At 38.6% G+C, this 23,338-nt stretch overlaps 1 protein-coding gene across 1 annotated transcript; it reads left to right on the top strand.

Annotated features, from left to right (window-relative positions):
- Positions 1-7,191: 7,191 nt before the first annotated feature.
- gal3st4 (galactose-3-O-sulfotransferase 4) lies at positions 7,192-20,981 on the top strand. The gene is made up of 4 exons (XM_042512247.1): positions 7,192-7,275; positions 10,792-10,908; positions 14,986-15,286; positions 17,044-20,981. Exons 1-4 carry the CDS (start codon positions 7,253-7,255, stop codon positions 18,130-18,132), a joined length of 1,530 nt encoding a protein of 509 aa, XP_042368181.1. The 5' UTR covers positions 7,192-7,252; the 3' UTR covers positions 18,133-20,981.
- Positions 20,982-23,338: the final 2,357 nt, after the last annotated feature.

Raw genomic sequence — 23,338 nt, 5'->3', positions numbered from 1 at the left:
GGGGTTCCTCTGAATGATTCAATGGTTCATGCATGGGTTCAGCAAGCAACCTCTGCAATTAAATAAGATCCAGCTATGCATGCATGCATGCAGAGATTTGACTGTGTGGTCTGCAGCCCGGGGCCCTCTCCTTGGGGATTTGCCAACAAGTACTTCCTCCTCCACCTCCCTCAAAAGCACACCAACAATCAGATAGTAGACAAACTGATACAATCGCAAAAAGAAGACAGAAATGAACACACATGCACTGTGTGTTGTGTTGTGTGCTGCTGCAGCCCACGACAGTTTCAGAAAGCAACTTGTGCAAGTTTGTTTACATAAATAGTTGTGGACAGTTTATGGGATTGGCTCAGTACAGAAGCTCATGGCATTCACATAAGAAAAGATACTGACCAGATTGTCATGATACCAGCGTTTTAAAAAACAATACTCCTCTTTAGATACTATGGCAAAAAAAAAGAAATCCTTGGCACACAAAATAGGATTTATGGCAGCAAACTTTCCATTTTGGTTTTGTGTGTGTGTGTGTGCATATTTGTGCTTTGTATCATACTGTGTGCCATCTCTAAATCCAGACATTTTTGCGGGTCCTTTAAAGCAGCGTGGGCAGAACTCTTCATGCATTCTTTTCTTCCTCAGCAGCAGTTTGTGGAGTTTGAGTTGCAGGATGGATATTTGGACAGTTGATCAGATCACAGCTGCTCAGATTAATGGATGAGAGGAGCAGCTGCTTAGCTGAGAGGATGCAAACTTTCAACTTATAAGTTTCACTCTCTCTGCTTCTGGTGTTCTGCTACTCCGTCTGTGCCCAAAGCACACTCTGCGCTCCGAGATTGTGGTGCAATGTATAACTGTACGGTAGCCTAGAAACCCTATCAAAGTATTGATATATTAAGAACCATAAAGGGGAGGAGGTAAGAGTAATAAGTTGATTAGCAAAAAAGATGACCTGTCATAGATGTGTCTGTTTCACAGTCAACGTGCAAGCAAAATTCTACATTACTCATTAAAATACATTCATAACCCAAATAGAAGCATGCACGTAGTGTTGTGTGCAGTGCCTTTACACCTGACAAGCAGACCCAAATAGAATCTACAGATTTATTTATTTATTTGTTTGCGGTGATCCAGAATGAATACAAGTATTTCCAGAAGTCTTTACAACTTTTTTTTGTTTTGCTTATAATTTGACGTTATTTTCAAATCTAAAATTTGTGGATATGTCATCAGAATTTTGGTTGGGTGCAGACTCCCTGGTTTATACACACTGTGCAGCACCTCCTGTTTTTGACACAGTGCAATTTTCTGGGCCATATGGGTAAGGTGGAGGAGGACGAGGGGGAGGAAGGGGAGGCTAGTCAGGAGCAGCTGGTGCTGCGCTCCTTAACAAAGGCAGCAGTTAACCGATTAGAAGCTTTACCTCTAAATTTAGAACCAGAGCAGCGTCTTGCTGCGCACACACTGACTCTGCATCAGTGCTGATCTGGATTGTGTCTTAAAGTTGTTGAGCAAAACCAGTGCTCACTCTGCATTGATTGATGTAATACCAGATTGCTCTTTTTGTCCTGCACTTCACCCACTGAGTTAAGAAGTGTGTCAGTGTCTTGTGTCCACACGCAATGTGTACACCCTAAGGCCTTAAAGAAAACTCAGCGTGTTTACATAAATAGTGACAATGATCTTTAGAGCACACATTGCAAACAAGTATTCTTGTATTCTCATTTAGCACCCCCATGCAGTGTGAACACTCTAAAGCCTTAAACAAAGTCAGTGTGGACACTGAGAAATTAATAATGATCCTCCAAGTACACACTGCATATATGTAGAATGATTGATCACACCAGGCTTGTACTCTTAATTGTGGAGGAATGTATCCAAATCCTGTTATGTAAACCATTTATATTGTACATTTGTACATTTTATGAGTTTAATTTGTGGCAGAAATTTCAAAACTCCTTTACATTTCAGCAGGGTTTCACACACATTAATTTTATTTGTGGCGTCCCGCCATGATTAAAATATCTGCTGCCACAAAAGATTTTCTAATTTTGGAGCTGGACTGCTCAATAGGAGTGCTGTAGAAATATATATACCGAATTTGTGCACTCTGGGCACAGATGGAGTAGAAGAACATCAGGTGAAACTTCACCATTCATTCTGCTGGTTCTTAGAGTCTGCATTCACTAACAAAAAGCAGCTCCTGGCATCAATCCATGTGATCTGATCAGCTCTAAATGGATCGACAGATCAATTATTCACCCCACAAGTCACAAACTGCTGTTCTTGTATTATTACCATGTAAGATAATATATAATACATAGAAAAATATTATTAAATGAGATTAACACACAAATATTGTTATCCATATATTCAATTTCAACTGCATTTATGGCTTATTCCAGTACCAACAATTTACTTTGTGTGAATTCATGCAGCTAATTTTAATTCCACCGACAGCAAAGGTAGGCTAAACCCACTCAGGTCTCCCAGACTCGGCTCTTGAGGAGCTAAAACCTGCTCAGATTATTCTCATGTCCGGTGATGCCTTGTGGTGACTTAAACAACCACCAGCTTTAAATGAAGCTCAGGCTTGGCCGCTCATCTCACTCACTGCTCTCGGATATCTGATCCTGTAAATCCTGGAGGTGGAGTTAGTGAGTAAGTGAGAATAAGAGACAAGGACCTTTTCAGTAGTCCCCATTCACTAGCTCACATCAGACTTTAACTGATTCCTTTTCATTTTTTTTACATTAATAATAATACTATTATCATTAATAATAATAATATTTCTTGACATATTCAGACCTTTAACTACCACTCTAGCTGCTCAACTAAACTACATTCAGAGATTTCTCACTGTGTGCTTTGAGTTTTGTCATAATTTACATAAATGTAAATCAATTCTATATTAGCAGCCTTTAAATACAAATCACTGGAGGATGGCATTAGTGGTTGATGAGTAGCACCAGATCTTTTGCCAGACACACAGAATAAACCAAAGTATATCTATATCTATATATGTAACTGGAGAAGGTAACCTTGAAGAAATTGCAGTGTGAACAGTGGATGCTGAAAAGCTGACACTATAAGGCATTGCTGGCTTAAAATTGAAAGAATATGTAGATTTTTTTAAAAAGAGGCAATGGATTTAATTAGTATGAATATAATTTAAAAGTTGACAAATTCCCACAATATATGGAAGATGTGAAACATTGTTAAGCTTGAGTGGAGTTGCTAGCTGAATCAGAAGAGAAGACTTAAAAATGCTTTTTAAAAAGCCTGAAAATGTTGTTTAACGGGTCCGTGTGTAGGATTTAAGGGAATATGTTGGCAAAAATAGAATAAATTATAATATGTATTTTTTCATTAGTATATAATCACCCGAAAATAAGAATTGTAGGATTTTATTACCTTAGAATGAGCAGTTTCTATCTACTGAGGGAGCAGATCCTCGTCCGCCAGAGTCCGCCATGTTGCACCGCCATGTTTCAAACACGGACTCTAGATAGGGCCATTTGTTTTTTCGCAGTGGCTGTGTGATATTGCTTAATTGGTGCACCCCAAAATACTTCAGGTGCATGTTCACCAATATAAAAAAAAGGTGTGCTTTAGACACTTTTAGTGAGGTTTTGGCCTTCAATGACATAGAGATTCAGTTAAGGTGCAAAGCTCATACTTTAGCTTCCCATTCGAAAACCGCATCTAGTATCACTTGTATTTCACACCGTGAGAGAGAGGACACCCTGATGAGCATGCTATGTGAAATTTGTGTGTGTAGTGTGAACATGACAGTAGGTCAGAAGACTGTTAAGGTCTGCTTTCCTTCAGAGATTTCTGCTTTCAGTTGACATTAGTCTCCATGTGACAGCTGCTTGGATATCTTGTCAGTTTCAGGCTCCCATATCCAAAATGTAGAAGAATGAAGTTTTTGAAAAAATGAATATTTGAATGAAATATCTGTGTTGAAAATGTGGGAAAAGTTGAGTGCCAAAAAAATGTGGCAGAATAATAACAGTAAAAGAATTTGGCAGTAGAAGAAAAAGCGTGTGAATGCCTCCAGCGTGCACACCCAATAATATGAGGCTCATTAAATAGCAGGCAAACTCTAAAGTTCCTTTAACACTCTCCCAGCTCTGCTGTTAAAATAACCATTTAGTTAATGCTCAGCTGAAATGGACTGCAGAGAGTTCAGGGTACAGGGTTGGGTGGTTTCTTTGCCATTTCCAGATTAAGTTTAGAATTAATGAGGGAAAAGGAATGAGGGTTTTACACACACACGCACACACACACACACACACACACACACACACACAGACACACACACACACACACACACACACACACACACACACACATTAATCTAATGTAAATCATGCTATAGGTGTGTGTGTGTGTATTGTGTATTAAGGCTACAACAATTAGTGGATAGAAAAATTAATTGCCAACTATTTTGATAATTGATTAATTGTTTCATTTCATTTTTTAAGTAAAAATGTTGTTTCTTTGTTATTTATGACAATAAATGAAGAGTTTTTGGGTGTTGGAGTAATGGTTAAAAAAAAGAAGCAATAAGCAATTTGAAGATGTCACTTTGGCCTTTGGGTTCTGGGAAATTGTGATGAGCATTTGTCACAATTTTTTGATTTGAAATTGATGAATCATGAAAATAATAATACTATCGTGAGTTTCTATCTATCTATATATGAATTTATATATCTATATTATCTATACTATACATAGATATATGTACGCATGTTTATGCATGGTCCTTTTTTTGGCCTTATGTCAATTTCTGTGTAACTACTGAACGCAACCAAAAACCGGCATCAGATTCCTTGTATGTGCTCACATACTTGGCATAAACCTGATTCTGATTCTGAAGTTAAATATATGTGGGAATATATGTATATATGTACACTGTATACGTATCCAGCAGTACACAGTGTAAACAGGACTGTTCATACAATTGACACAGTTGAGCGCAGTGTAAACAGCAGTGTGAATAATGCATAGGGGTGGTGGGCTCCTGGTCTCTGATCAGCGGTGAGTAGCTGGTGGATAAAGTTGACATGTTGTAACAGCTGCAGCAGTGTGAGATTACTGAACAGCAGCAGCAGCAGTGACCTGCAGAGCTGAACTGCACTTGTCAACTCTGCAAGGAGTAAAAAACACTCTCTAGGGAACAAATTGTGCTCACGCTGATTTGAACTTTGTGTGTTAACAAAGTGCTTATTAGTTTGCCAGCTGAAATCCTTCCAGCCTTCTGAACAGTCAAGTCGAGAAGTGTGGCTTTTTTGGTGAAAGAGGTACTCATGCAGGATTTTCACAGGTAGATGCACAACACTTCAAATAAAGCAGACCACTTAAAATAACACTTAAAATAACAAACACTTAAAATGAAGCAGACCTTTATATAGCCTGAGGGAATTTGTCTTTGCAGCAGTTGCAAAAGTGCTAATGTACTCTGTAAATAGATGTTAAAAAACTGCTCATCACCCTCTGTGTGTGTGTGCATACACACACACACACACACACACACACATACATATATATATATAATATATATATATACACACACACACACACACACATATATATTTTATCTTCCCAATATCTAAATGTTTGTACAATGTAACTACAGTATAAATACATACACAGGCATAACAATAGTATTAATTATAATGATGATGATAACAATAATAAAGTTTATTTGTATAGCACCTATTAAAAGCAGTGTTACATTAGTGCTTTACACTTAAAATAACAAAAGGCACACAGGAAAATGTTTAAAACACAACCGTAAAAGAAAATTTTAAGAATAACAGATGGGAATAAAAAAAAAAAAAACAGAGAAAAAATTTATTTTAGTCAGTGGTTGAATTTAAAATCAAAACAGTACAGTGCACGACTTAAGTGCATTTCATGAGTAATGTATTAATAAATGCATGCATGCACAAGTGCATTCAATGCAGTCTGCACATGTACATGCACATAAATTCATAATTTTACATTATTTCCTGTTTATATACACAGGTATTGTTGTATGTTCTTAAAAATTATCTAGTTCCTCTCCATATACAATAGGCGTTGAGTACATAATTCGATTGCTGCCTTGTGTATTGCGCCTCATAATGTCATGTCCACATCAGGGAGTGGAACCAATGGGTTTTTATATATGGGAAACATTTTTTCTCTGGATGCCTTTCTGTCAGCATCACAGGCTGACGTCAGACTCAGCAAACCTGCTTTGTCAAGCGAACAGATGTGAAACAAAGCATGACAAAAATGTCACCAGTTTGCCTTCAAAATAAAAGCATGACATTTGTCATTTGAAAAATAAATGGCTTTGGCCACCAGAATTAAATACAATTGTAGAGGCTTTTTAAAACAACTACATCTTAGAAGAGAAAATTTACCAAAAAAGTATGATTGAACGCTTAAATTCATTTTTAAAAAGTCAGTAATGGGATTTCTTTTTATTTGGACTCACATGCTTAGATACTGTCAGTAACAACAACAAGAACAACAAGAACAACAACAATCATGAATATTATTTTGGAGGCGCAGGGACTTTTTAAAAAATATAATAGTTATGACACGTTTTATAAATAGTTTAATGTAATTATTATTACGTATTATCTGAGAGTATATGAACGTTTTATGGTTATTTGTTGTTGTTATTATTATTACTATTATTATTATAATCTGCTAGGTATGGCACTGAGTGTTGATATGAAATGTAACTAAAGTTTGTACATAAAAACCCAAGCAGCCATACTGAGAGAAAAAAACAACAAAGAAACTTTGAGACCTTGTGTTGGTTTCAGGTCAGAATTTCTTACATGACTCGTGCCCTCGGTAATTGTAAAAATCCCAAATATCGATTTTTCTGCTACAAAACAACTTTTTTTTTTATTTTGGAAGATACCGGAAGTGCTTGACGCACACACACGCGCTCTGCCTCCCTGTCTGCTCTGAGCTCTCTGAGTGCGTCTCGGCCGTCAGCAGAAAAAGCGTTAGAGCTGTCGCTGCACACAAACAGAAATAGTTTTGGAGGGACTCGTTGCACCGGACCCGAAGTAGCTCTCAGACCGCCTCCTACACACCGAGCCGGCTCCGCCGGGCCCTCTCCGGGTCCATGGCCTGATCTGTACCGGCGGCGGACCAGCTGCAGCTGAAGCCTTCGAGATGCTCCGAGCTCTCTGCAGCTGCACAATAACAAAGTCACCGATACCGGCCCGGGGTCCCAGCTATGCTTTTCAGACGGAGAGCCAGGTAACGTTAGGCTAAGCTAGCAGGAGCCGTCAAGAGTGGGAGGCAGGGACGGGGGGAGGAGAGGGGCTTTACCGCGGCGGGGATGCACTGATTGTGGGGGAATAAAGGGTGGCGCTGCGCTGTGATCCTGCAGAGAAAGAGGAGAAGGTGTGGGTGGAGGGGCTGCTTCAAAGGCCTTTCTCTCAACATTTTTTCACTCAATCTGCAAGACCCATTCTTGTCTTTTGCAGTGAGTGTGTGTGCGAGTGTGTGTGCGTGGGAAGGAAAGCTGTGATGTAAAGGCTTCTTTGTGTTGTGGTGGAGACTGTGGGGTGGTGGCCACCGCTGATTCCACTGTGTCTCCCAGCGCTCTTATTGTATGCCCGTACCACCCATCTGCTGCTGGGCTGCACCGTTTTACCGCTGCTTTCCACATGTTTACAACATGTGTGTAGCATTGCACGGTGACTGTGTGCACTGTTAATATTTACCAGCAGTGAAAACGCATGAATGTCCTTCTTATTGTTATTATTTTTTTCTGTGATGAGACGTCTCTATCACACACGCCACCGCGTGTCTCCCATTTTTTTCTGTGGAGACGTCTCTACATCACACGCCACCGCGTTTGTCTCCCATTGACGCCCACAGAAAAGTTCTGTCCCGTTTTGCTCACCAACAGCACCGTTTTCATCATATTCACTATGATGTTATTGCTCTATATCACATAGCCTAATAATATATAGGTCATCTAAATATAAAAACAGCTTCCATTGTTGATTAATATGCTGCACAATTGTTTAGAATTTAAGAACATAGTGAAGAATCCAATTAACGTTTTTCTATTAAAGGGTCATCTTCCAAGTCAACATATATTTACATATTGTCTAAATAGTTAATTTGAAAAAGTTATTTGAAAAGTAAATAAACAAAGTGATAACAATTACTGACGTTAATTAATAATTACTTGTAGTTTTAAACAATAATAGTACATTTTTTGGCAAATGTTGCTTAAACAACTAGTGAAATTAAAGGGACACATTTTTCCTCTCACCTGTAGTGCTATTTATCTGTCTAGATAGTTTTTATGTGACATTTTCTCATTTTTCACTATGGAGAAGGAAGGTTTTTTTGCATCTCTCATGCTATTTTTATGGGGGATGTAAACATTAATGGGGGGGGGGGGGGTTAGGGGGGCTTAATAACTATAGCAGTTTCTCTTTTCTGTGAGGTGATTTCTCTTTACTGAACTACACTTGTCACTATGGAGAAGGAAGAGTGCATCTACTAATCTGTGAACAAAAGGCTCATGCTTGAAACAGGGGATGTAAACATTAATGGGGTTGTCTGCTGAGCTGTAATGATAGCTAGCTTAATATTTGCAAGGTGAGCTAGCAGTAGATGCGCTCTTCCTTCTGTGAGGTGATGTGTAGCAATTGGTGAAAGAAAATAGTTTCCTACATGAAACTGCTCATAACAAGGTCTGTGGATAAAGTAATTGCATCCTGATTTATGGAAAGATGTTCAATTTATTTGTTTATTTATGTATTTTTGAAATTTGAGCACTACAAGCCCATAGAAATCTTCAATTACACTGAAAAAAAATCTACTTAATTTTTAGCGTCCAGGCTGCCTTTGGCAGTTCTGTACATTCACTTTTAGTTAAAGTTTATGGGATTCCAGGCTATTTAAAGCATTTACAAATTTTATTACAATGTTTTACTGTTTGAGGAAGGCAGACTTACACCAAAGTAATGTAGGTTGATACACAAACAGCTCGACATGTAAGAGGAAAAAATGCATATTTTTTTTTTTTGGGGTGAACAGGCCCCTTTAAGCAACTAGTTGTGTATCTACTACTGTATTTTGTTACTACAAATTAATAATTAATTAATGTTAGTTATTTTTATCAAAACATTTTAATGTAATTATTAAGGCTAGTATAAAAATGTGACACAAATTGATCACCACACATTTTTGGGTGAGTTAATTTGCTGTAGAAACTAAATGTACATTTTAGATTTAGTTTTTGGGGTGAAATGCCCCTTTAAGTTACCCATTGTTTAGGCACTATTATATTTTTGTGACTTCAAATTATCGTTAATTAACCTTAGTTATTTTTATCAAAAAACATTTTGAAATTAATTATTAAGGCTAGTATTTATTGGGTATAAAATTATATTATATCACCACACATTAAAATATTTTTAGCTCAGATAGAAGATTTTTTGGTACATACTCACTGTATTGTTTTGTATGCCAACATTTCAGAATAAAAAAAACTCCAAAAAAACAACCAATTCTTTATCTAAAAGGTAATTGAAGCACATTTACAGGCTGAGAAGCTTATAAGATGTATTTTATCATTTCTAATGGACAAATAGTTTTTATAAATAGTAATAAGTTGTTTTGGTCGTCTCTCAGGCAACAGAAAGGTAGTTGAGTGCGATGCGGTTTGAGCATCCACGTGTGAGAAAACCGTTAAGTGTTCTTATTGTGTAACCAGACAGAACAAAGCCTTTATAATGATGGCGTTTACATGGCCGGTAAATTTACATTGTGGTATGCAAACGTACAAATGTGGTCACAACACTCGCACACTGACCTCTGCGCGGCTGAGAAAAAGGAACGGAGCTGTTCGGGGAATTTCGTTTTTTTTTTTTCTACGGGCTTTCCAGATTGGGTCTTACTCTGTCCCAGTCTACGGGCTTTCCAGATTGGGGTCCCTGTTCACAGGGTCTTATCTGCCACTTTTATCAACACTGGCCATAATGACCTAACTCCCTGTTCACACACGGCCGTCCGCTTTCTCATCTCGCTCCAGCCTCGGGACAAGCAGGCATGTTTGCCTTGAGCATTTACATGCTCGCCTCTGATTGGGCGGTTATTTTCTCCCTTTGCCACTGTGCTGCCGTGCATTGAAGTCGCTCATATCCGGAGTGACCCTTTAGGTATCAGAGGAATAGCAGTTATTGAATATGACACTGGAAACATTTTTATCTCTGTGAATCAAAAAAATATATAATAAGAAACACAAATCATGAGCAGATATATTGATCAGACAAAAAGCAGCAGGTTGTGTTGTCTCTTAATGTTTCAGGCTGCTTTCCTCCCTGTGGTGATGATGATGATGGTGATGATGCCTTAGTCATATTTGCTTTATGACTCATCCAAATCTCTCCCTCTCTCCATCCCTCTTTTTGCCTCTCCACCCTTCTCTCCCCCACACTCTGCCCATCTTTCCATTTCCTCTTTTTATATGACATCATCTCCCCATTGTCCCCCTCCTCCCCCTCATCACATATATCATATCTCTCCGTCCACATCCGTCCATCTTTTCGTCCTCCCGTCCCTCATTCTACTCTGATTCACTCATCTCTTTCTTTATCCTTTTTTCCACTGCCCCTTGTCCATACCATCCTCCATGCTCCCCCACTTCTCTCTCTCCACTTTGAATTTTCTTCATGTCTATCTTTGTCCATCCATCCATCCATCCATCCATCCATCCATCCATCCATCCATCGACCCCCCTCCTCCCAGGATGTTGCGGTGGCTGGTTTGTGGTCGGGTGGGCCCAGTCTGGATGTGGAAAGCGCTGCTGGTCTTCGTTGCCATTGGGTTTGCTGGCCAGCTGTTTGGGGTCATCTTCAACAAGAGGTATCTCACTTCATTTACTCACCAACTACATTCACACCCACACGAGTATTTCACTTTTACTCTGAATTTGACAACATTCTGATTTTTAAGTGGTAAATAGTAGGAATGTGCGCAATCAGCCGACTAGTCCATTTGTTGCTCTCCTCGCTAATTGCACCAGAAATACAGTTTTTGACCTGAATATAGGATGACCCTGATTATAGGGCGACCACCCACCCTGTCGAAAACTCATCTTTTGGAAAAACAATTCTGAGGATCAAATGATGCAAAATTTCAGAATAATAAAACACATCCAAAACAGCAAGGAGATCTCTTTCAAATTAAACTTTTTAAACTTTTAAATAACTTTCTTAAATAAAAAATAATAATAATAATAATAAATAATAATAATAATAATAATTCAATTTTTAAATTAAATAGAAACCTGTTTGCCAAAATCATGATTATAAGTGAATGACTTAGGGTAGCCCTATTTCGCCCATATACCATAACAATTTCATTGTCTTTCTTTGGAAAAACGACAAAATGAAATATTTGTTTATGTAAATGCTGCCTTTTTAACCTAAGCTGTATTTTCAGTTCTGTCTTTGCATTACAGCTGTTGGCCTTACAAACAGGTCACACCAGCATTTTAAACAGTAATATCTGAGGCTGAAATACAGTAGTTTCTATTGACAAATATAGTGAATTGGCTCAGCCTAGCTGTCAACGCTAAATACCTGCAGGACATAACAGATGAAGTTGTTTTCAGTGACAGTTTACACACTTCATTTTCTCCACCTTTCAGGCACAAACTGCTCTTTAACATGTTTCTGAAGGCGGCTGTTGATCCTGTGTACTTGCACAGCTATTACCAAATAAGCATGATTTGACTGTTTTTCAGCTTGTGGCCATCTGCTCACCATGTGACAGAGGCAACCACAAGATCCACACTGAGGAACTGAAGAGAACAATACAGGAGCTAAATGTACGAAAACACTTAATCACAAGACACCGCCTTACCAAATATTAAAAGAAATTCATTGTGGTGACAGATGTCCATGGAACAATGATGGCTTCACAGTTGGATTATGTTCATGAAATTAGCAAGTCTGTCTTATTCCCAATATTACCACACTACTATTGTCTTTTTTTGTTTCCTAGAGCTGCAACAATCCTTCTTTTGTAAATTAACTTGTTAGTTTTCTTTTACTAGTTAATCTATAACTTAATCAAAGTGACATTCTCAAATGTCTTGTTTTGTCTTAACCAACAGTCCAAACTACTGCGCATACTCTTATTATGATGGCGCACCAGCTGATAGTCTCATAAAGTACAATGCTTTTTAGTGGATGTAATATTAATTCATAGTGTAAAATAAGAAAAATATCTCAACATACGGTTGATGTTTTGTACATGTTTACTCTGTCAATACAAAAAAGAAAACTGATTGATGATATCAGCAGATATCAGCATGTAGGCTGATTCCGATATTTTGTTATAAAGCCAACATCTACTGATACCTATGATGCGCCGGTATTATCGTCCATACCTAAAATATTCAATTAAACAAAGTCAAGTTCTTTAATCTTTCTCAAGCCTAAATCAAATCTAAACTCATAATTACTAATTCAAGGTCTTACAAAAGTCGATACATTGTGCAGCTCCAGAGGAAATACACACAATTAATGGTGAACCAGGAAAACATTTAGTTAGCTGGATATAACATTAGTTGTTATGCTTAAAACTTGATTTACATGCTTGATTGTCCCAACAACGTGCAGGATTACAACCATTTGTGTTTGAGAAACAGGACTAATGATATGCTGATCGTCAGTGAGATACACCATTCATTTTACACTTCAACAACACTTTGATTGTGGGGCTGATAGAGTTAATGCTTGTGTGCACACAGCCTTCTCCTCCCTCTTTGCTCATCTTACACCTCGGCTTTCGATGGTAATCACAGTGATCTCATCTAAAGCTCTGGGGATGAACCTCGGTGCGTCGTGGGGTTTCAGGCTCGTTGAATCCAAGTTCATTTTACACCCCAAAATCCACCGAGACTGAGCCGAGATCTCTTAGCAGCCTGCGTCAGCTGAAAAGAAGACTCCGGCTGCAATTCTGAACATTAAAACAATGCATAAATCTTGTAAAACAAGCTCATAGCAGCATGAGATATAAAATATTTATCTTGCAAATTGAAACAAGCTGCATTGCTACTTTCCTAAACCACGTTTCATTTATTTGTGTTTTCCATTGTCGTTTAAACACGTAAAAAGGTGAACGACAGAGATAAGGAGGTGATTGCTCAGCAATATGACTGCTAATGGACAGACTATGACTTTCTGGTGATAAGTGTTTTTTAATGGCGCACAGTGTGCTAAGAGCTCTAGTGCTGTTTTAAAGAATGCAGTGGCGAGTCTTATTTAAATCAGCATTTTTCTCATGGTTAGACAGTATGTTGTTCTTGTACAGCTGCTTTATGCTAAGATAACACACACTGATAGGTTTAAGATGTTTAGGAGTTTATTTTAACAGATTTTTGCGGTATGAAAAGCCACATGATTCTGGCTTTAATACTGACTTACCAAGACCACAATAGCGAAGTTAATTATTAACCCAGAAGTAGTCTTTGACTTCACTTTGACCTCTTTCTCCTTGTTGAGCATGGGGCCACTTCAAAGCTTTTCATTTAACTCCTTCGCTCTATCCTCTGAACATCTGGGTCCAAGGGCCCTGAGGGAGGTTCAGGTTGCATTTGCTCTGTCTGCTGAGAGCATTTCTGTAGTGTAGTCGGAGCATAACAACAACCTTTTTAAAAGTATGCTGCCCTCTAACTGACCCAGCCTGCTGGATTTTTTTGAGTGTCATTCCATATTTATATTTCCATTTTTTAACACTTAAATTTAGCTAGTGAAGAATTAAAGAATATGCCCTTTTGGAATTGAGTCATCATTTACCGGTCAGGTTCTATTATGCACCAGCCTGCAAGCCTCCACTCATACATCCCAAAAGGCCTTTTCATTTCACAGAGATGATGACATTGCTCGGCAGTCTGTAGTTTCAGTGTTACAAAAGATTAAGTCATTAATTCAATACTATTCTTTCTTGAGTTGTTGGATAAAGCATTTACTTCTAACATCAGAGCATTTTTTATTTTCAGTTTAAAACATCAATGCAAAATCCAAGTGACTATTACTGAAAAACTCTCTTTAACTTTGAGTTGAAGTTAATGTATTTATTATTTTTTTGGCCACTTTGTGGCTGCAGAGCAAGCGGTACTTAGCTATTATCACATTATTAAAGGGTGAATTTGATATTCTTAAACCTGTACTCTATTTTCACATGTTTATGTGACTAAGTGACTAATGGAAACAATAATTTAAAAAAATTGTTCAGTATTGAGCGAGACCACTGTACATGCTGCAATGTAACCACTCAGGGCATGTTTGCACCGCCTATTCGAATCCACCTAAATTTCTTTTTTGCCATATTAGCATTTTAAGTGCCTGACAACGTATGAAAGGTATCCTACTGATATAGATCCATTTTGTTGAACCAGAAACTGCTCCTAAAGTGTTACCACCAAAACCACCAGGCCCCGTTTAATTAAACAGTACTTTTATCGTTGTAAAAACACGTCATTTGAAGTTGACAGAAACCAAACACATTGCAGCTGGTTTCACAACTGCCAGCTGCAGCCCTTAACTTAATATGGGACTTATTGCAAAAGTAGTTGTTTTGTGTCACTTAGACACAAAAACATTGAAAAATACAGTCCACGTTGGAAAAAGCTTAACTTATCCTGAAGTTGTTTTGTTGTATGTGTTTTCAACAGTTGCCTATTTAGACATCCAGCAGACACACAGTGACATTGTCAAACATTTGGAGTCCTGTTTGTGTCTACCTGATGAATCTATGTCCAATATTTAAACTCTTTTAGCTCTATTTTGGTCTCCACCAACAAAAAATATTTGTCTTTTGCTGCTAAATGCTGCCCATTGCAGATTAGTGCAGCACTAAACTGTAGATTTTTAAACAGCTGGAAATGTGATCTAGACCTAAAATGCCCTCTTCCTTCTATCTGTCCTCCAGCAGTGTCCAGCCAGCTGGTCGCTCCATCTTCTCATCCCCTGATGCTCAGGGGCCCTCTCTGGGCTCCTGCCAGCCCCACACCCACATCATGTTCCTGAAGACCCACAAGACGGCCAGCAGCACCGTGCTCAACATGCTGTACCGCTTTGGGGAGGAGCGTGACCTCCGCTTCGCCCTGCCGCTGGGCTACCAGCTGGGCTACCCACTGCCCTTCAACGCCCACAGGGTCAAAGGTTACAGAGGTCCCAGAGCAGTGGAGTTCCACATCATGGGCAACCACATGCGATTTCATAAGCCTGAGGTAAGAGGAGAGGGGGAGGTGGAATGACATAGGGGGCGATGATAATGGGATGTTCTGTAGTGATGTGGACACATTGCTCCATAAAATGGTATAAAATGTCTTATCAATTGAGCATTCACTCGTTGGATTTTTGTATGAAATCTGTCAGAAATACAAACTTAAATGTTTTATATCCGCAGCTCAAATTCACATATATGACAATTGGGTTAAGTCTTCATTATGGTCATTCTCAAGTTTCCCTGATGTTTTTTTAAAAAGAGCCAAATATGATCAAATTTAACAATAGTTAACAATAGTCAATATAAATAATACTTTAATGGCCCTGTTTAACATGACATATCTGGTCAGAAAAGTGTTGAAATGATGGGTTTTGTAGAGCAGGGCAGAAACTTTACATTTTGATATTGTTGAGCACAAGGATTTACGCATATTTTTAAATGATTTTATGTTATGGAAATATGTATTTTCTTTCCATTTTTGCACAATGTATGTATTTACATTCTGTAATTGTCTCACTGAATTGCAGTTTCCCCGTACTCCTCAAATTGTCTTTTTTTAGTCTTCTTTATTAGCTGCTACACAACAATTCCCATTGTTCATGAATATGTTGCAAAACTGTTAAAAAGTATAGAGTATTGTGATGATGTCAATTAATGTTTTGTCCATTAAATGGTCAGTTTACCTTCCAAAGCAAAAAAAAAAAACACACACACACGCACTTATATATATATATATATATATATATATATATATATATTTTTTTTTTTTCCAAATTAATTAATAAAATAGTTCCATGAAAAAAATGTTTAATTTATAATGAGTCATAACTATAACTGACATTTATTAATAATTAATTGTAGACTCACAATAGAATAGTACATTTTTCACATATGTTGCATATGAACAACATACTCTGTTCAGTAGAAAGAAAATAGTTCCTACATAAAACTGCTTACAACAAGGTCTGTGGATTATCTTGAGTAGCGGGGTCATGTTTTCTGAAAAGAGACATTGCTGTTGAATATTTTAAATGTATATTTTTGGCGCTCTGAGCATCACAAACCGAGTGCCATCTAGTTCCATTACACAGGAGAGAGGGCAGACATCTCTACGGCTGATATCCCAAACACTCAGCAACTTGCACCAAAACTATCTAGACAGATAAATAGCCCTATAGGTAAGAAGGAAAATATGGATTTTTGATTTTGGGGTGTAATGTCTCTTTAAGCAGCTAACTAAGCCGCCTACTATCAATTTGTCATGGAGCTAAAGAGCAGAGTGTGTTTTATAATAGACGAAATATTGAACAGAATAATACAATTAGTTCAGCAAGTTTTGAAAAGTAGAATAAATAATGATGGGCTTTGAGTGTGATGTTGCTCTCTACATTTTTGTTTGCTCTGCTGGTGAAGAGGAGTCAGCTATGATTCAGTGAACTCAGGTACTTGTAAAATCTGCTGCCTCGCTGCAGTTTGGCTGATCACTTCACGGCAAATGGCGGTTTGTGAGCGCAGCAATCGCCCTCCCTTGGTGGTTTGCTGCTGACGTGCTTCTTTATAAGACAGCGGAGGCGTCAGCTGCAACTGCTCGCTGTCTTCAGTCTCCTTAAGTGTTTTCTCCTAGCTGGTGATTATTTTCCAAAAAAGGACAAGTTCAAAAACGATCTGCACAAAGCATCTGTTGCTCTTCTTGTACTTGATTAGATCACATTAACAGCACCTTTTTGTACCTACAAGCTCTCCTTCTTTGTTTGTTAGGTGGAGAAGGTGATGCCTGCGGACACGTTCTATTTCTCCATCATCAGGGACCCGGTCGCTCTGGCCGAGTCCTCCTTTGCCTACTATAAAGAAGTAGCACCTGCCTTTCGGAAAGCCAAAACCCTGGGCGACTTTGCTGACGACCCCAGGAAATACTATGACCCTCGCCTGCGCAACAACCATTACGCCCGCAACCTATTGTTGTTTGACTTCGGCATGGACCACAATGCCAATTTCTCCTTGGCCCTGGCTCAGCGCGCTGAGGCCATGATCCGCCGGACCTTCAACCTAATTCTAGTGTCTGAGTACTTTGATCAGTCCATGATCCTGCTGAGACACGCCCTCTGCTGGCCACTGGATGCTGTTGTGTCATTTAGCCTCAACGCTCGGCAGCAGAAGCCCAGCAACGTTGGGGGGTTGAGTGGTAGCTGGGTGGGCAAAGCGGCGGCGGCGGCAGGTGTCGGCAGTAGAGTGGCACGCACACAAGCCAAGGCACCAACTAACGTGACGGAGGAACAACGAGAGAAGCTGCGACAGTGGAATGCCTTAGACTGGCACTTATATAAAACCTTCAACCGGACCTTCTGGGAGGAAATCGACAGGTTCGGATACACCCAGATGGAGGAGGAGGTAGCTCTTCTCAGGACACGGCGGGAAGATCTAGCCCGGGTTTGTCTCAGGGATGGCGGGAAGCCTGTGGAGGCGCACCGGATCCGAGACAAAAACATCCGGCCGTACCAGAGTGGATTGGTGAAGATTCTTGGCTATGAGCTCCAGGTGGGGCTGGACAACGCCACCCGGACGGCCTGTCTGAGGATGATCAGGCCTGAGATCCAGTACAAAGATGTGCTGGATGCTAAACAGTTCCCACGGGCTGCGGCGGCCCCGGCCCAGCCAGGGCAACAGAACCTGGGCCCAATGGCAGCAGCCGGGGGCTCTCTTTTAAGACAAGGTTCGTCCAGGACAGGAGAGAGGTCTGTGGGGGGAGAGGCAGGGGGGAGGACAGTGGAGAGAGACTGGGATGGAAGCCGCTTATTGAGGAGGAACCAGACTTTGTTACGAGGACAAGATAAACCAAGGTTGAGATAGTTCGAGGTGAGTGTTGCTCCTGATTACGGTACCTTTGGTCTTTGAAAAGATGGACTAATGAAACTGAAAACTGAGCCAAGTGTGGTCTCCACATGAGAAAACAAAAAGCTCCTCCTTTGCACTTCCACTTTTTGGTTGTTTGCTTGTTTTCTTAAAAACTGTCTTTGCTTTTAGTTGGTGTGATTCTCGTGGACTTGACCCTTGACCTCTGAGCTCCTGGGATGCTCTCATGGCTGCAGTAAAAGGTCAAAGGAGCGTTGTATGTTATGTCTCAAAAGAAAGTGAAAGGATCGCTTTGGTTTTTATGAGGAGAAACAAAACACTCAGAGTGTTGGCAGGTACTTTCTTCTTTGTTGTTAATTTATAGACACTCAGAAGCCGGTTTTACTCCCTGCTCATATTGATACTTTTAAGAGTACAATAGTTTTCACATTGTCCTTGGTGCACATGCTTGAAACTTCTTAATATAAAGGTACACTCTTATGTAGTATTATTACATTGAGTCACTGAGCTAAGCACTTGTTTCTTTAAATGATAAACACCTGGCAGCCATCCAGAAATATTTCCCCAGAATCCTTAAAGACTGCTTTTGTAATCTGGCTGAAGAAATATTACACAGTAAAAATAATTACTGGCCTGTTTCTAAAGTTGTAATTGTATTTATTAATCAAAACAAGAAATGGAAGCTGGAAACATCATATTTATAAGGTTGGGCTGGTGAAACATTTTCAAACCGGTCTAATATTGAGCTGATCACTCAACTATTATACCAAATTGTACCAGTAGGTGTCTTTCTTAACTAAGAGACCAATCTGGAACATAATGACACCGCGTCCGAACAGCGAGCTAGTGTTCGACTATTGCATAGCATCGCGTAACTTCGGAGCGCTCTGCTCACATTGAAGTTGTTAAATTTTCACTTGAGTTGCATCATGTAAACAAACCTGGTGCCTATCAGCTGTGCGCTTGAGATCAGACAGGACATGTAAGCACTTAAAAGATGAGTGAGTACTTGCTATCTTCCTACGTTTATACTTTTTATACAGAAAACAAGTTTTATATTGTGATAAATACTGGAAATGAAACACAAAATAGCCAACAGCTATCACGCTGTTATTAGCGATGGTCAAAAACAGGAAACTTTAGCTTCTGGTGATCTCCCTTCAGCTAGCAGCCACCTTAATTTGGTAGTTCCTTATTTCAGCATCATGAATCAGCCGTTCTTCGCCCGTTGCGGCGCTTTCAAAGTCAGCGTCAGGTATACATAGAAACAGAGCGTCTAATAAAAGTTCAGCTTAAAACTGCTTACCGCATTGCTCATGGCAAGTAAGAACACCTCTTTCTTTAGCTTCAAATGCAAAGGGTTGTCATATTGCTGCAGTTTTAGTTTTCTTAAGAGACTAACTCTGCCACGTCTCATCTCGTCACACCAAAAAACACATGAACTTTTACGTGCCCCCCTGTCCCCTCTCCTACCGCCACTGAAATTTGATTTCCTATGTTATGTTCTTTAAGTTGAAATGTTGCTTATCACTAACTCAATTCAAGTTAGATTTAGTGCTGTGACGCCGTCAGTACAGGTTGCTGATGTAGGCTTCTTTTTAATTTACCAGCACGTGTCAGAATGAGAAATGCTGGTTCAGACAGTTTGAATCAAATAAAAGCAGTTTAAGCTCATACACCAGACCACACCGGCAAAACCAAAAATCGACCCAACTTTATATATTTCCCAGCTTAATTTATAAAAAAAAAATATTTAAATTGCCAGTCATACTTGTCTAAATTGATGTTCCTATAAATTATTTTATATGTTCATACAAACTATTGCTTTTTTATTGTATATAATATACAAAAGAGCAAGGAGACGTGTTTTCTCTCCACCTAAAAGATGGAAACAATTGCAACTTGGAAAATGGGTAAAAATGATTTTAATAATGCAGTGGATGGAAATCTTTGTGACAATTTTAAGTGCTGTTAATCACCTTCTGGCTTTTTCACACATTACTGGGTATTTTTCAGAAACTTGCATGCTTAGCTCTGTGACTCTAAATCAATGGTAATATACGAGAGGCCCAAGCTAGGGTTAGAATTGTATACAACATTCATTTTCCATTGCTGACACGGATGGTAGAGTCAGTACAGGCGGGTGCTTGTTATGGAAAAAAGAGCTTGGATAACCGCTATTTCTTTCTTGGAAAGACTCAGCTCAGACTCAGTCAGTATCGCGCCCTGTCCAGAACCACTAACCTGAACTGCTTCTTAAATATCTCTTAATAATACAAGAGGGGAAAATGATCCGAGGCCGCGCTCCTGTTCCCAAATGCGTCACACTCACCAGCCTGCAGGAGGCTGGGTAATGTCAGTGTTTGGGCACATTCCTTCCATCCTTCCACTATCTGCTTAAGTATCCATCTGTCTGACACATGCGCAGACTGTACCAATGAGACCCATTTCTTTGTCATGATGTAAGGTATTAGAAATGAAATTCACATCAGGGTGGGCCAAAATAAATCTTAAAGCAGCTGCATATTAAAGATGCACTTCTTTATACTGCACACTAATCTCCCCCAAAAATCTCCCCAGATAAACTTTGTACAATGAGTCAGTAGGGTTTTTCAGGAGTTTTTGGTTACACACTACAGTTTCAACACTAACACATTTTCCAAAAGAACATCAGTGCAGCCCCCCCACCCACAAAAGGATCAACCAAACAGGTCTTAAGCAATATACCTGAAAGCTTTGAAACCTGGAGCGACATCACTTTCCTTGTCCTGCCCTCAGATGCGTTGAGATGAGATTTAAACTGTTGAACTCGGAGCAAATTAGTGTGATTTTTTTTTTTTCAAAAACATGAGAAAAAGGAAAGAAATAAGTTAGTAATCTTTTTTTGTTTTTGTTTTTACAACATTTTAGCCTTAAAAAATATATTTTTTTAAATGCAAGGGAAAATGTCTAGTAAAAAAACTAGGAAAAGGGAAAAAAAGCAAATGAAAACTTTATATATGTATAAATTTTTTTTTATTATGTTACAAACTTTGCATAATTTTAAGCCCCTTTTCCAGATAATTTCTGGGTTTTTTTTTGTTTTAACTGATATTCAGTTATTTTTCTTGTATTTTTAACTAATTTCTTGCTAATTTGAGTCATTTCTTCTTTCATTGCTCAAAAAGTACTTGGGAACAACTGTATGTGGAGTTATCATATCTGAATATTTAAAATTATGTTACAAAATTTATTTATTATTTTACTAATTTTCAGGTAATTTTCATGTACTTAACTGAACTTATTTCTGCCTAATTTTTTCGGTCATTTCTTATTTCATTGGCCATTGCCATCTTGCCATGTTTTTGAAAGAAATCAAGCCAATTTGCTCAGGTTTCAAAGGGTTAAAATGATTCTCTTCAAAAAATTAAGCAAATATCACCTAAAGCAAAAAAACTTGCTTTATTCAGCTCTGAGTGAGAAACTCTTCATCATGCCTGGAGTTCAGTGTGCTTATCTCAGTCACATGTTCTTCACAGCCTGGTGCTGCTTGGTACTCATTGAAAACCTGCTGATATTTTTTCATTAACATGCTGCAACATGAAGATCCAAATGTAACAAAAACCCCTGTGTCGCTATCTCTCTATCAGGGACAAGTAACCAGAGACAGGTTCTCACTTGACAGTCTGATGCATACCAACAGTCCCACTCAGAATTCCTACATTTGCACATGTGTGTGCAAGCTGACATGGTCTGACTGGTTTTTGAGTGGTTCCATCAGGGTGTGCAAGCTCTAAAAGGGCTCTAAAGAGATTCCACGGTTCCTAAAGCAAAGTGAATTATACATTAGACTAAAAGCATTTCAAAGCAAGTGAAGCCTTGTTCTCTGCTTATTCTGTTTGAAGTTAACTCTTTGAAATGTCAGTAAATTGGTTTGATTTCTTTCAAAAACATTGGAAGAAGGCCATGAGCAACTTAAAAACATATGGCCCCAAAAAATCCCTGAGGAATTTAGTGAAACTTTCTGAAAAAAATCACTGAAAATGACCAAAAAAGACAATGTTTAATAACAAAAACAAGCAAGAAAAGTGCAGAATTTTTTTTAAAAAATCTGCATAATTTTTTTGTGAAACATAAATGTTAAACAAATAATTATGAGGATTTTCAATATAGTTTTCTGGACATTTTCTTTTTTTGATAATTCATTTTTCTAGTAACTCTAGTAAAGTGTTTTTTAAAACTAATTTTTCAGTTCATTTTCTTCATTGCCTCTTACTAATTTCTTGCAATTTGTGGAACATTTCTTGCCAAGTAAGTTGTGAGAAAATGAACTAAATAAATAAGATAAAAAAAATGAAAAAGAGACAAAATAAAAGAACGAAAAAGAAAATTTATAATTTTTTTGTAAAACATAATTTTAAAGAAACATTTATAAGGATTTAAAATACGGCACCCTTTTTTAAAACCAATTTTCAGGTCACTTTCTTTTCACTTTTACTAATTTCTTGCAATTTGTGGGACATTTCTTACCAAGTTGGTCATTGCCTTTCCGCTATGATTTTAAAAAAAACTCAGACAATTTCAGGTTTCACAAGGTTGAATAGCTTTTGAAAGACATCTGAATGCAGCACAAGAAAACTGGAACCAGGTTTTAAAGAGTACAACAATGCAAAATATTAATAGAAACATTTGGAAGCTTAGTTCATTGATTGTTTGGTAGGAAGTACATTCTGTCTGTAACAGCAGCTGGCACCTGTATTTGCCAATCTGGTTGCCCGTGTGTGCAGTGTAGGAGGAAAGCAGAGCACACAGGAAACCCATGCGAACGCCTCAGTCGCTGCTGTGGGACCGGATCGCAGACTGTGGTTTGTGTATGAACACTCAGAGCACTTTAGAGTGAGACAGCACGTCTGCTTTGGTTTCCGCTTACTGCTATCAGTCAGTGCAACAAAACACTGCCTTTCCTGTGACAACAGGAACCATCAAAGCACCGTGGTCTCATTTGTTTAATAGCCATGCGATCAGGCCATTTGATAATGAGAGATGAATATTTTACATGTGTGAAGGTCTGAAGGAACGGGAAGAGAATGTTACAGTAACAGATGTTACAGTTTAAAAGAGCTGCAGCCGAAATAAATAAGTGTGCCGATATTTGAAAATAATACACACCCCTCAGAATATGGTATGGATCCTATTAAATTAAATATGGAATGCAACAAGCACT

The sequence above is a fragment of the Plectropomus leopardus genome, chromosome 23, assembly GCF_008729295.1.
Source record: "Plectropomus leopardus isolate mb chromosome 23, YSFRI_Pleo_2.0, whole genome shotgun sequence".
Taxonomy (NCBI): domain Eukaryota; kingdom Metazoa; phylum Chordata; class Actinopteri; order Perciformes; family Serranidae; genus Plectropomus; species Plectropomus leopardus.
The sequence above is the reverse complement of the archived record's forward strand: the minus strand, read 5'-3'. Positions and strand labels throughout refer to the sequence as shown.

What these genes read in the sequence shown, in the direction of transcription:
- gal3st4 (XM_042512247.1), top strand. Translation starts at nt 7,253, where the DNA reads ATGCTTTTCAGACGGAGAGCCAG. An exon ending in CTTTTCAGACGGAGAGCCAG is followed by an intron (nt 7,276 to 10,791) that starts GTAACGTTAGGC and finishes CCCTCCTCCCAG; the next exon opens with GATGTTGCGGTGGCTGGTTT. An exon ending in TGCGATTTCATAAGCCTGAG is followed by an intron (nt 15,287 to 17,043) that starts GTAAGAGGAGAG and finishes TTTGTTTGTTAG; the next exon opens with GTGGAGAAGGTGATGCCTGC.